The 14,301-nt window shown below is 37.8% G+C and overlaps 2 protein-coding genes across 4 annotated transcripts in view; one reads left to right on the forward strand and one right to left on the reverse strand.

Annotated features, from left to right (window-relative positions):
• Positions 1–2,224, reverse strand: part of Dp (transcription factor Dp) — a 29,587-nt gene extending 27,363 nt beyond the window's left edge. The window contains exon 1 of one of the 3 annotated variants that reach the window (XM_067093546.1): positions 1,794–2,224. In XM_067093546.1, coding sequence (XP_066949647.1) covers positions 1,794–1,845 — 52 coding nt within the window. In that variant the 5' untranslated portion in view covers positions 1,846–2,224. The remainder of the gene's footprint in view (positions 1–1,793) is intronic. The other 2 variants (XM_067093545.1, XM_067093547.1) reach the window with 2 other exon arrangements.
• Positions 2,225–7,103: 4,879 nt separating this feature from the next.
• LOC136832552 (deoxyuridine 5'-triphosphate nucleotidohydrolase-like) lies at positions 7,104–13,263 on the forward strand. Its single transcript, XM_067093550.1, has 4 exons — positions 7,104–7,474; positions 10,235–10,371; positions 12,212–12,357; positions 12,493–13,263. Exons 1-4 carry the CDS (start codon positions 7,371–7,373, stop codon positions 12,547–12,549), a joined length of 444 nt encoding a protein of 147 aa, XP_066949651.1. The 5' UTR covers positions 7,104–7,370; the 3' UTR covers positions 12,550–13,263.
• The last annotated feature ends 1,038 nt before the right edge of the window (positions 13,264–14,301 follow it).

A 14,301-nucleotide genomic window follows, 5' to 3' on the forward strand; every position in this document is an offset into this window, starting at 1 on the left:
TGACCAAAATGGGGAATCAGTCTTGGAAAAAGGGACCAAAGTGGATAACCAGTCTTGGAATAAGGGACCAAAGTTGGGAACCAGTCTTGGAATAATGGACCAAATTGGGGAATCATAGTTTTGAAAAGGGCGACCAAAGTGGGGAGTCAGTGCTGGAATAAATGACCAAAGTGGGAAACCATAGTCTTGGAATAGGGGACCAAAATGGGGAACCATATTCTTGGAATAACAGAGCAAAGTGAGGAACCATAGCCTTGGAATTGGGACCGAAGTGGGGAATCAAAGTATTGGAATAAGGGACCAAAAATGGGAAACCATAGTCTTGGAACGGGACCAAAGTAGGGAACCACAGTCTTGGAATAGGGACCAAAGTTGGGAACCATAGTCTTGGAATAAGGGATCAAAGTGGGGTACTATATACTATATTTTTGGAACAGGGGGCCAAAGTGGGGAACCACAGTCTTGGAATAGGGAACTAAAGTAGGGAACCACACTCTTAGAATAGGGGACCAAAGTGGGAAGCAATGTCTTGGAACAGGGATCAAAGTTGGGAACCACAGGATTGGAAAAGAGGTACCAAAGTGGGGAATCTCAGTCTTGGAATAAGGGACCAAAAGTGGGGAACCAGTCTTTGGAATACAAACCAATGTGGGGAATCACAGTCTTGGAATAAGGTACCCAACTGGGGAACCATAGTTTTGGAATAGGGGATCAAAATGGGGAACCACAGTTTTGGAATAAGGGTCCAAAGTGAGGAAGAACAGTCTTGAGGTCAGGAAGTCTTGGTGGGGATGGAATGAAGAGGACAAAATACAGCCAACTTAAGTAAACAAGAAAATTGTTTCTTTACAATTCATGCTGCCTTGGGTCAGGTCAGGTAGGGGGGGAGGGGAGGTTCAGGACAGGTTCCACCCTCTTTTCAGGTATATCCTAATACCCTGGGTTGGGCAAGATTCAATTGTATTCTTGTATATCACCAAAGAATGTCTGCTTGACTAGGTTAGGTTTGGGGGCATTCTTTTACTTAATTATTGTTTAGAATTCCCCATTACATAAACCTTTGTCTCCCAGAGAGAAATAGTCACCAACCAGGCAGAAATGTCAAATTCGTCCGAATCACATCTTAAACTTACAGAAATACAACGAATTACATCTGTAGGCTACAAGAATGTAGGATCTACTAGGTTGACATGTAATCTTGAGCAACAGCCTGCTCAGCTTGACTAGCCTATGTGACATAATGGGGTAAAGCCTTGTCTAAGCTCTGATAATCGATTAAAAATAACAAAATTCCCCTGGCCGGAACTATATAAAATATAATTTATGAAAGTTGAAACGACTTTTTTGGCCCGTGGTCGTTCACCCACCAGACCTCGACGGCGACATGTAACGAATTTTCTAAAGCATACCTGGCCTATTAAAGATAACCCAAAAAGAGGCCTACCAGTAGTATTACATGACCTTAATCTTAATAAACGTGTGTAACTGGTTAATCAGTTCATCGGGCTTACGAGAGATAGTAAGATTTAAAACCCATTTAAACTTTACAAATGGTTCGTGTTCCTGGCCCCTGCATGAGGTTGTACAATTGACAAAACTTCGTGAATAACCTAACCGTGAATGGCTCATCTGTCAATTAGTTGCTCAATTAAAGTCTGCTCTTGTTAGTTATCAAAAGACATGAGAGAGGAACCCGTCCAACACCTCGAGAAGAGAGAATCTAGGAATCATTCGCTCCCATTTTCAATGACAGTCGAAGAGTGAAATTCAAAACACATAACGGATTAAATTACCGTTGGGATCGGGGATGAGCAACGTCGTTATGTTCTGCTGGTTTTGCGTCATGGCTGGTATACCTTCTGGGCTGCGGATGACAACCTAAAAGTGGTCGAATCTGGCCCCAAATCACTCGAAAAGACCTACAATAACAACCACCAACTTCGGCCTTCCGACCTCTTAAAATGGCGAGCCAATCACATCTTTTCTATTTTCTGAGATCAGATTTCAAGCAGAAGTCATTAACCATGAGCTTATAACGGTTTCAGTCACATACGTAGCTTAACGGGGGTCTTGTGACCGGCCTTTTCAATTCTTCAATTTTACGGCCAATTCGGTGGACATTTTAGTTCGACACTCGGGAAGACGATCTTGGCGGTGGCTACAAAGCTCAAGTGATGATTGGTCAATATACGTCACGTGACCGTAGGAGTCCTGAGCTCCAATTGGTCCGTTTTGGTCACGTGGTAATCCAGAGGAAGGAATTAGAGGGTGTTTTGTTAGTTGCTAACCTTAAACATGTTTGTCATTATAGCCACGTTCTGTAAAGAAAGATTAAAATTTCTTGTCTCATGACCTGCACGACGTATAAACAATTACTTTATTAATTGAAAGTAGTATATAATATATAGTATATAATATATTTTAATATTTATCAATGCTATATTTATGGAATGTATTCACAAAATTCTTAAGCATTAGAGTCTTAATCTTATATTTTTTTGAAGTGAAACAATCCAATTGTTTGGGAATAAGTTAGGTTTCATGGAATAGAATGCCGCTTTGTGGATGTGAGAGACCAGTGAATGGCAAAAAGTTTCTTTTATAATGTAAACTATGTAAGTCTGTAAACTATGATGAACATCATTAAGTTAAAATCTATATAGCCATAAACTATTCATGGACATGTTTCCGACTGAAACAACTGTAAAATAAAAATCGCCTAGAGGTAAAACGGATTAAAGCATTTATGTTCGAGTTGTACAATAAAATCTAAAAAAGAATTACTTATACTTTAAAAATTAAGAATATAATTTTCGACTTTGAAAAACAACTCGTGAAGTCCAGAGTTTCTAGAAATATAATTATTTAGCTGATGGCATCTGAACATAAACTGCCAAATATACTGACTTATATACATTAAGTATCATTTTGAACATGATGGCACTCCTAAGATCGTGATGTTTTCACGTGTTCCTTTTTAATGAAATTGCTAAAAGTCGACAGAAATTCTGTTTAGTTCTATAGGAGCAAACTTTAGAAAGGTAGGGTCACTAATTTTTGCATGTGGCTTTGGGTGTTCATAATACTTGTAAAATGTTTGGTTCATAAACATGAATACGATATACCCTACGACTCATTCAGTGGCTCTGCTGAAGCAGTTGATACGATGTCCTGTAATTAAATATTTTGATATTTTGAAACACTCGTAAAATATGTTAGTCATAAGAATGGGAGTAACTTTATATTAATTCTATAAATGATTGAATGTCACAGAAGTGGAAAACATACTTCTAACTTTAATAATAATAAAATGAAATGTGTTGGCACAGGGGATGGAATTAAAAGACAATATGATGGCTAAGAAATGTGAGAGGAACAATTTGATTGCCATACCAGAAACTGGAGAAGGCTTGAATGTGCTCTGAGTGAATTTGCAGTTTTTTAAGTGGAACCAGTAATCAAGAAACTAAAGATATGTAAAGCACTGAGTTATGATAAACTTCCTGCTGGGGCGATTCTAGCGTAAACTAGACTAACTAGAGTGTTTTGCTGAATATGGAATGAAGAAACAAACCCTGATGATTACGAAATGGAAGTCATGGCTAGGATACCCTGTCAGCTGTTAGGCCAGAAGTGTTTCCCCCGAAGGCAGGTTTTGGCGGATACAATCATGCCTACCCGGGGAAACACTGTTGTCCAACAGCTGGTTGCCCAAGGGCTGCCCACCGTGCTTCTTCAAGAGCACTTTTGGGTAAACAGTCAGCTCTTAGGCCAGAAATGTTTCCCGAGAGGCAGGTGTCGGGGGACACATGCCCCCTGGAGAAACATTTTTGGCCAACAGCTGGTTTCTCAATGACTGCCCACCGTGCTTCTTCAGAGGCACTTTTGGGCAAATAGTTAACTGCTAGGCCAGAAGTTTTCCCCAGAAGGCAGGTGTTCCCACCTGGGGAAACACTTGGCCAATAACTGGTTGCCAAAGGGCTGCCCACCGTGCTTCTTCAGAAGCACTTTTGGGCAAACCATCAGCTGTCAGGACCAGTGGCGTCGCTATGGGGGTTGCCAGGACCCCCAGTTGAAATTCCTTTTGTAGAAAAACTTTAACCCTTTGGTGGTCAAAAGCAGAAATATACTTATAGGTGTTTAACACAAATAACATGTTTGTTCATGATATTTTTATCCAACTCAGTGTTATCAACTTATGTATGAAGTGATTGCAACTATAGTTACAGTTCTGCATACGTCCAATGCAATTTGCTACTGCTACTTAGAGTTAAATTCCAGGGAGAGGAGATAAAGAAGAGAGAATGGGATAGGTTGAAATTTTGAAGAGATTTTGGACGGTCATAAGTCTTTTGTGTTATTGATGAAATGCACTATTTTGATATATTTACATGACAAGGATATTATACTATAGTTGAAAATTAAAACTTGCTAATAGAAATTAGACTAGTGTTGAATATAAGGTTGTCAGGAAATTTACATTACAGTATTTGATACATTTGCATATAGTTTTAAGAGTTGAAAATAAATTGAAAATTGAGCTCTATAATTTCAAATACAGGTTTACTAATTACTATAATATATACTATTATTTTCTTTCATTCACATGGATATATATATTCGAGAAGAGTATATTTTAATAATTACAGAATTGGTACATTAGTTTTTGTGCAATTTTCTTTGGCCCCACCTAGGCACACCCCCACTGACGGAATGCCAGCTACACCACTGGTTAGGGCACAAGTGTTTCCCCAGAAGGCAGGCGGGGGACATACGTCCACCTGGGGAAACACTTTCGGTCAACAGCTGGTTTCCTAATGACCGCCCACCGTGCTTCTTCAGAGGCATTTTTGGGCAAATAGTCAGCTGTTAGATCAGAGATGTTTCTTGATGGGGTAGGTGTTGGGGGCACATATGCCCGGTTGGGAAAATAATTTTGTCCATCAGCTGGTTACCCAAGGGCTGCCCACCATGCTTCTTCAGAAGCACTCTTGGGGGACCAGGCAACTGTTAGGCCAGAAGTGTTTTCCCATGGGACAGGTGTTGGGGGGACGTATTTCCACCTGGGAAACACTTTTGGGCATTAGCTGGTCGCCCAAAGGCTGCCCACCGCTTCATGGGCGAACAGTCAGTTAATTGTTAGGCCAGAAGTGTTTCCCCAGTGAGCAAATATTGGAGGAACACTTGCCCACCTGGGGAAACACTTTAGGCCAACAGCTTGTCGCTCAAGGGCAGGCCACTATGGTTCCTTAGAACTCCTCTAGGGCAAAGAGTCGGCTGTTTGGCCAGAAGTGTTTCGGGGCCGGGGGCGGAATTGCTGGGGGAGCAGTTGGTCCCCCTGAAAAAATACATGTGGTCCTCTTGAAAAAACTGTCCGTTTCACGAGGTCTTGTATCTTTCAAACGCTCAAGATCAGGGTTAGAACCATCGAAGAATAATTCTTTTAGTTTTTCTAGAGAAGGTTTCAGTTTCTTGTCCGTCTTTCGGAGGATCCCCAGAATACATATTTAAAATTTCACACTGCATAAACTACGCGATTTGGATCATCTCTAAAAGGTTGTTTTATGTTGTTCAAATTTCGGATGATCCCTCATAAAAATATTGGCTGGTGCTTAGGTGCGTGTCAACAGGTTTTCTCTATGACGCATTCTGGCCTTGTATGGTTTTTATTTACAACGTCACACTTGATAACTCTTCTTTGATTGTTATTAACGCTCATCTGTCACTAATTTTATTATGTCTAAACCAATATTCTGAAACCTAATCTTTCTCGTTCTTCATTCAAGTATGTGACATGTGTCTGTAACGCAAATTTACTACTGGTATGACTTTTCAGGAATTTCTGCTAGAAAGTCAAGTTTTAATTTTACCACCTACATTAACAAAATCACTTTTAAAATACTTACAGCAATTTCTCTTTTGGCCTCTCCACATTCTTTAAACAGGTCTTTTTGCGCATCTAACTTTATCCTGCATTTCCTGAGGAGTTGATGCCCCACCCCTTAAGAGGCGATGTTGTCTGGCCTATCCGTGTCGCTGGATCATGGTCATTTAAAACTTCATATAGTGGAATTTGTCCAGAGTATAAAGTGTACTTTTTCCACTCTTCTTTAATTGCATCACTATTGCATTTTCTTATATTTCCTGAAACATCCTTCGCGTTTCCTCCAGCCTGTAACACCCCCAGAACTTATTTGACTTTGCCATGCCTGTCTGTTTGCCTATATTAGCGCCTTTCAATATTGGCATGTTTGAGTTTCAACAAAGTGTCTGCATTGCTTTATTTAATTTTTAATAACTTACTTATCATGCCCTGAGCCTAGCTCTACTCCGCAATCAGCAAATGCGCACGACCCCTAAGTCCAAAATATTTTATTCTTTTTGTGTTGATGTTACCAAGGTTATTTGGTCACCACCCTCTGCTGAATTTTTAAATGGCCCTTCCCTGTAAAGAGTTTAATCTCTCATGTTATCTAGATCCCACACCAGTTAAATGAGGATATATCTGTTTTGTGTCTGGTACTATATTTTACTTTTTCTGTCAACTTTATCGTTCTACTTTTAGATGTTTTACATTCTGCCTTCGGACATCCTTAGCTATGCTTTTATTAAAAAGAAAACGCAAAAACGCTGTCGCACCACATGTCTTGTTTTAGGTCGTCCTTAACGCTTTTCTAGTTTCCCTTTAATTAAAAGTCGCCTCACATTATGTACGATTACAAGAGGCACAGGATCTTTCTGTAATAAACAATAAAAATGAAAGGTTTGCGAAGTAAAAGAAAAGCGAGCGAACCCTTTCGTTGGCATGGGAAGTTAAGTTATCATTATTATTACTTTATTATTCATCAGCAGATAAAAAAAGGATGAATATGTCATTGCCTATCTTGTTTTCTGTGTGTGGTCATGGAGGTAAGCAACGTTAAAAAAAACATTCATTTATCTATATCCTACATTTACGTATTTGCTGATTTTCACTGTCACTCATATACACATTATCAAGTACATTATTCGATTTAAAAAAAATAATAAATGTACAATAGGAACAGGTTAACAAAATGTAATATTGCTTTTATTTATATTGTATCTATGCACATGATGTTTCCGCTCTTGTGTTTTGGTTATATTAACGTTTATTTTTCGTAGTATAGCAATTCAAGATTATCAATATAATAGTTGTACGGGGTTTTGCAAAATGAAACACTTGCCTTCATTCGATAAGGAATTCGTTAGGGGTCAAAGATCACAAAATGTGTAGTTCCGGTACCCGCCAAATTCTGTGACATTTAATCATTGCGCGCCAAAGCCCAAAGGTAACAGGCAACAACGTGTCGACATTTTGCTACTTACCGTAAATTTCTAAAGAATTGACCATGCCAGGCGAACTGAGGGCCATCTTGCGCTTCAAGAAGCTCACGGACAATGCGTACCCTCCGGTCAGAGGGTCAAAACTGGCTGCTGGGTATGACCTTAGAAGGTAAGCTTTACGGTGTATTTTCCATCAGGCGAGTCTGCGTGTTAAGTTGCCTTTTTCTTTGTGTTTTTATTTTTATGTCTATGTAGAATGCTGTACCCGGACCTTACCTGACTTTGGGCGCCGTGCCGTGACCTGGCCGGGGGCGCTTCACCCCCCTTGAGCCCCCCCTAAGATGGGAAATTACCGACGCCCAACCCTGTCTCCCTACTCTTGCTTACAACCGAAGTCTTTTATTTGTTATGATATTTTCTGTCTTTTGTTTATATTATGATATTTACCGTCTTTTGTCTATGTTACGATATTACTGTCTTTTGTTTATATTATGATATTTACTGTCATTTGTTTATGTTTTTACATTCATCCCCATGGGGCTGGTACTTAACACAGCGACCATATTGCACATAAACTGGTATTTACCGAACCAGAGGGGCACAGTAGTAGTAGTCTTCAGGTAATATCCAAGCACATACGGTACCTTGTTCTCCACCATTAATTAAGGATAATACTGAATACTTCAACATTTATTTCATTAGCAGATGACCTAACCTAGCTTAGGTAAAATTGCAGACGTCTACCGCAGGCCGCAGCCCAATTCCTGTCAGTCACCAGCCGAGATATTTACCAGCTTTGGTTTATATTTTTGGTTGTGTTCGTCCTTTCTTGTGATTATGATATTTACCACCTTTAGTTTTACATTTTTACATTCATTCCCAAGGGGCTGGTGCTCAACATGGTGCCCTTTTTCCACGTAAACCAGTAGCTACTGAGCTAGAGGTTTACATTAATAGCCTGCAATTTTACCCTAACCTAACCTAGGGTTTAGGTCCTTACCCTAGAGCATTTTAATAGTTTGAAAACATTACTTAACTTTAATCCGGACGATAGTTATCAATGGGATTAAGATCCTTGTATTTCACTCGTTTTGTATTTTCACCCACTCAAAAACCCTGCTTTCCCACTGTGGCCCCATGAATTGAAGGATATAAGAGTGGAATCCACTAACTCTAAAAGTATTGATTTGCTAATGAAACAAATGTTAGAAACGCTCAAAGCGCACATAAAAAAAAAATATATTTTCAAGTCCAAAATGCCATAATGGTGTTAAGTAAAATTCCTGAAATCCTTTTCTCAAGAAAGGAGAATACGGAGTTTGAGAAAGGTACACTTCACAAACAAATGCAACCTAAAACAAACCCCAGGGAACCAGACGAATCTGTGCCCAACCTGTCAAGACCACCTATTGACAAGTTTGGCGATAGATTTAGATAACAAAAAAGAATAATCAAATGGGAGTGCCTCACCTGAGGGATCTTTCAAAAGTAAATAATTCTAGGTTCTATATTCAGTGGAGTTGTCAGTTTATGACCATAGTTCAGGTATTATGTCTCCAAGGAACAAAATTGGGTAATACAGAATGTAATCTTGGATTAAATTTTAATTATATTCTCCACTGCCAACTGGAGATTGTACTAAGTGAGGAGCCACATTCATTGTTTATAAATTAGTACAACACCCTTAATACTAATCTAAAAGCTGTTGCAGCAATTTTCACTGTTGACAAACAGAAAATGGTAATTCTATAGAAAAGCTCTACAGGGTGCTGTGTTTAGTGCCAGGGTTGAATGTACATAAACAAAAGATGGTTAATTTCTCAAATTATTTAATTTGTGCTGCATGATACACACCCTCTTCTATATTTGGTGGAAAAATTTTATTTAAAAATGGTATCTCAGTGTGGAGTAATGTAGAATTACCCCCAGATAACAATTTATTACATGTTCCTTCCTCCTAATTTGGATATTGCGTACATTGACATTCAAACCTTAATAAGTCAACTTCCTACTCTCTACTTACTCCTTAGGTATTTTAACATAGTCCCATATGGGATGGAGGAGCAGATTGCCAAAGGCAGGTTATTAAGGGATATCTCTGATAATTGCACACAGTGCTAAGTTTTGGAGCAAAGACCTTTCATTAGTAGTGTATATTCAAACACCTATTCAGCTTCTGAAGTATTTGCATGTCAAACATTTTATTGATTTTGACTGCTCAGTAAATGAATATCTCGAGGGGAGTTACCATTTCCCAATCCACATAAAACCTTAGGTGGGAGGATGACTCCAACCTAAGGAGTAAGACCCTTGTATAAAAGGTGATTGTTTGTACTTCTGTAGGAACAAACAAATTTCTTAAAGTAAATTATATTTTCTCTAGGTATACAAACCAGGCCCAATTGTAAAACTCACCTCAGGTATCCTGCTTTTGTCCCTGTAGCTGAAGGAAAAGTGACTAGGGACGTAAGGTGAGTGAGGGATATTCCCCCATTCACCCCCTATAACCAATGGTTAATGACCTTTTTACCAAATTCAACCACCACTCCAGCTCTCATTAAGGATAATCCTGTATAAAGAAGGTTTTGATTTGTATACCTAGGAAAAATACAAAATTTTAAAAATTGTTAAATCTTGGAGTAAGACAGAAAGGTGGAGTTGCAGTAAAGTTAATTATTAGTTTTTAATAAAACAAGATTATTCAATTGTGTAAGGTAACCAATTTTTGCTTAACTGTGTTGCAAATTCTAGAGTTTGAAGCCATTAAGAATGCTACAGAAAAGATATAGAGTCTAGTTAATCTGACAATAGTGTTGGGGTAAGTAGAGTAAAATAAAAGTTCACCAACTCCAGAGCTACCAAATTTCCTGGTAGAAAAATTTTAAAGGTATGTTTACATTTGGATGATTATTCTTCATTGACATTGCAGTGCTTATGATGAGGTTATTCCTTCTGAAGGAAAAGCGTTAATCAGAACAGATCTCCAAGTTGATTTGCCAGAAGGATGCTATGGCAGGATCGCTCCTCGTTCTGGTCTTTCATGGAAACACCACATTGATGTTGGAGGTAAGCTATAGACACACTATTTCCATTTTGCAAAGTTATTTTAAGATGGATTTTGTGGAAATACTTTATATACCTTGGTATGTATGGTAAAGGCTTCCCTCATGTCCATTTGTTGTGATGTTTCTAAGTGGTACTTTTTCTCTCTCCTAGTAATTTCCCCGTCAGTATTTGACGTAATCAGTCAAGAAAACATAGCTTGTTACCCTATATTGTTATTATTTAAATCTTCATGACATGCTTTTCCCCAATCTCCTCTTCTGTCCTTTTGCTTATATCCAGGAAAAACACAAATCACATATAACTCCATTTACAGGAGGGATACGTTCCTAGTGACCTCCTGTACAGCAATTAGAAATTGCATGAATTGGTCATGATTTCCCCATAAGAATCAGTAGTAATTAGGGATGTTAGTTTCAATGCCTTTGTAAGTTTTTTCCATAATTCTAAAATTTGGAAAGTTCTGTGGGCACAACTGTTTTCTCCGGCTGACCTCATGTAGTCCATGAGAATTAGGTACAAGGTCCATGAAGTTTAGAAGTTTGTTCATGAGTAAATTTCATAGATTGTATGAGGAAATTTATTGCACAACTTTTTACATTTTATGATAAAATTTATGATTTTGATGCTTTAATAAAGCAATCTTTTTTGCAATTTTAAACTTAGAAAAACATTAAGAATACTTATTTTATTTATCCTCTCGCTGATTCTCACCTAGACCATGAGAATTAGGTAAATAAGGTCCCTGAATTTTAGAAGTTTGTTTATAACAAAATTACTTAGATTTCATGATAAAATACATGACAAGACATTGTCTTTTTTTTTTTTTTTTTTTTTTTTTTTTTAGAGGTGACTCTGTTGCTTTTGTATTGATATTTTATCCATAATTCTAAACCCTGAACAACTACGAGGGCACAATTTGTTTTTTCTCTCTAGCCGATTCTCGCCTTGTTCTTGAGAATTAGGTAAAGAATGTCTGTCAGAACTTTACATTTACAGTGTTCATAAGGAACTAACATTTTATGATAAGAGTAAATCTACTGTATATGACATCGATTCCTATGTTAATTGCTTATGCACAGGACATTTCTCGGTTTTGTGTAGTTATTGTGATTTCCATGGATTTAAAATGGTTTAGATGTGTACAATGGTTCAGGCTTATTATTAGTGGCATCAGGTATGTAGGAAGACAATAGTATGTATTCCATTTTCATGTTCCGTGGCATTTTTGATGCATGTATTTTCATGAAATTTTCTGATTAAAAGACCCTTAATATTAACAACATGGTACCAAAATGTTCTCAAAGCAATGTTGGTGATATTAGCAGCAAAAAAACACAAAGAAACATAGATCTCAAGAAAAGTTATGACTGCATGAAGGGAAAAGTAGAGTACATACAGTTAATGTGCTCTCTTATTAAGTGTTATACACTACCAAGTGTTGAAAAGAATTTTTAAAAGTGAAAACACATGGTAAAGTGTTCTTTGCAGGTACATCAGTATGGATGTTTTGGCTAGTCAAAGCGTAGCACTGGCTCTGTTGAGAATGAATCTCTTTGCACTTGATGATGAGCTAGTGTGTGTGTCTGTGATGTTACCACACTCGGGATTCTCCCCAAAAGCCAGCGAGAGGGTCTTACCTGATGTTAATATGAGAAAATCATGTAAATAGATCATATTTCCTCCAATATCAGCCTGTGTGAAAGTGAAAACGCATATATAAATCATCAGTAAAAGGAGGGTTATCAGTACTTCTGAAAATTTGTTATCTTTTCACAAACATGGGTACTTTTCATGTGATTTGGCAGTCTTCTCCCATTAAATATTTCGTCACTTTTTTCAGCTGGGGTTATCGACAGAGATTACAGAGGAAACGTTGGTGTGGTTCTCTTCAATCACTCAAAGACAAATTATGAAGTGAAGAAGGGCGATCGTGTAGCCCAACTTGTATGCGAGAAAATTTTGTATCCTGAAATTGAGGAAGTTGAGGTATGTTAGGTATCTGGACTCTGTATTTAATTTGCAGTTGGTTAAGATACTTTGTTATAGAATGTTTCAGATCTTATTACAGTATATGTTCATAACCCCTCTGACTTCATACTTTAAAAGCATTCTTTTCGACAGGAAATTAGCGACACTGACAGAGGAGACGGTGGTTTTGGCTCAACAGGGATACAATAAGCATACTGGTTTGTTCCTGAGGAAATACAAACCATCTTTTATACAGGCGTATCCTTCAGTACAAGCTAGGAGACATTTGTTGAGCTTGGTAAATAGGTCATTAGCTGGTATTAATGGGATGTGAACGTAGGAGTACCTCTTACTCACCTACCATCACCAAGCACTTTCTTTGACCACAATTTCCACCTCAATCGCTTTTGTTTTGTCCTTGAGACTAGGGGGATAGTGTTTGGTGACAGTAGGTGATTGAAGGTATTCCCACACTTGCCCAGCATAACCATCAGCAACAACCTTGTTACCAAGTTCGATGATCATTTCCCGGCTCGTGCTAAAGAGTACTCATACACGTAAGTCTCTAGTTTCTATACTAGTGAGAAATCCATAATACTTTAAAATTTTATATACTTTGGAAGGTTTCAGTGTCTTATGTAAATTTTTTATACCACATTTTGTAATTAAGCTTTCAAGATCAATGTTCTTTCATATACATCTCGTTTTTAAGTTACTTTGCTTCCTTACTTGTGTTACATAATTAGTAACTTTGCTTGAATGTGAAGCATTCTTTACTCCCCAAACATGGTAATCATGGATTTATAATTAGAATGCATTCCATCCTGACAAATTGTAAAGCTAAAAATTGTCCATCAAGCATTTTAACTGCTTCTCAGTATATGTGAATTACTTGCTGTGATATTAAATAAATGTAATATTTTATTGCTCATCTTCTTTATTCATATTTTTTTTCTGCTCTGCCTCAAGTCAACACTAAAAGATGGGGTTATATTCCAACTGATTGTAAAGGCATATACCAACTATTTTTGTCTATGTTTCATACAGTACTATGTATGTCTGCAATAAGTAGAGTCAAGAAAATGGAAAGCAGATCTAATGTGTCAAACTAGGTGAAGTCATTGGAAATTTCTTTCTCCCCCAAAATTAATAGGCTATTCATCTTCATTGCTGAGAGCTACCATCTTTGATGATGTCAAAAGGGAGTCAGATTTTTGTGGTTTGTCAAGTACATGGACCAGGCAGAAAGTATAGTCAGATGTGCAAGTGATGAGGCAGTAAGTGGAAGAGGTTAGACTGGAATATATGATTTTCTAGGCATAGTTCGTTAGCATCTCATCAGATTCATTGAAGCACATGTATCAAAAGACATCTCTTTTGGCTCTCATTTGGAAGAAAACCAGTTGTTTGCAGCTTGTCCAAAGCATCTACAATGTAACTTATTGCATTCTGATTTGCATTTCTTTCACAACTTGAGCATCTAGTCAAGAGTAGCATCAAAGACCTGGACCATGTTATCTTATGATGAAATGAAGCTTCAGTATATAGGCTGGAAGAGAAAGGTGATGTCAAGGACAGAATACTAACACTTCGGTGTTCTGACAAGTCTTCTATGGCTTTGAGATAACTAGGAGCATTACCTATATTGAGGAGTTGGTTGGGGATTATTGTCTGGTGTACCATTCAAGAGCCTGCAAAACAAAGCTAACCATAGTGCAGTTTCATTTCTGTCAACATCCATGCCTTAGAGTTTGATTTTCTGAATGATAAAAAGGAAAGGGATAAGCTTAAGATAATTTTCTGTATGAACATCTTGTTAGACAAAGCCTATCCTGCCTATATTAAAGACCGTATATCATTAATTCCTATCAAATCATCTGCTTCAGTATCTCTGGGAACTTCACGACAGTCTCCACATCAACACTAAACACTTCTTAGAAAATCTCATCCAAGCTTAGTAAT

The sequence above is a fragment of the Macrobrachium rosenbergii genome, chromosome 50 (genome assembly GCF_040412425.1).
Source record: "Macrobrachium rosenbergii isolate ZJJX-2024 chromosome 50, ASM4041242v1, whole genome shotgun sequence".
Taxonomy (NCBI): Eukaryota; Metazoa; Arthropoda; class Malacostraca; order Decapoda; family Palaemonidae; genus Macrobrachium; species Macrobrachium rosenbergii.

Coding starts and splice junctions, on each gene's coding strand:
- LOC136832552 (XM_067093550.1), top strand. CDS start 7,371: ATGCCAGGCGAACTGAGGGCCATCTTGCGCTTCAAGAAGCTCACGGAC. Junction 7,475..10,234: donor GCTGGGTATGACCTTAGAAG/GTAAGCTTTACG, acceptor TTGACATTGCAG/TGCTTATGATGAGGTTATTC. Junction 12,358..12,492: donor CTGAAATTGAGGAAGTTGAG/GTATGTTAGGTA, acceptor TCTTTTCGACAG/GAAATTAGCGACACTGACAG.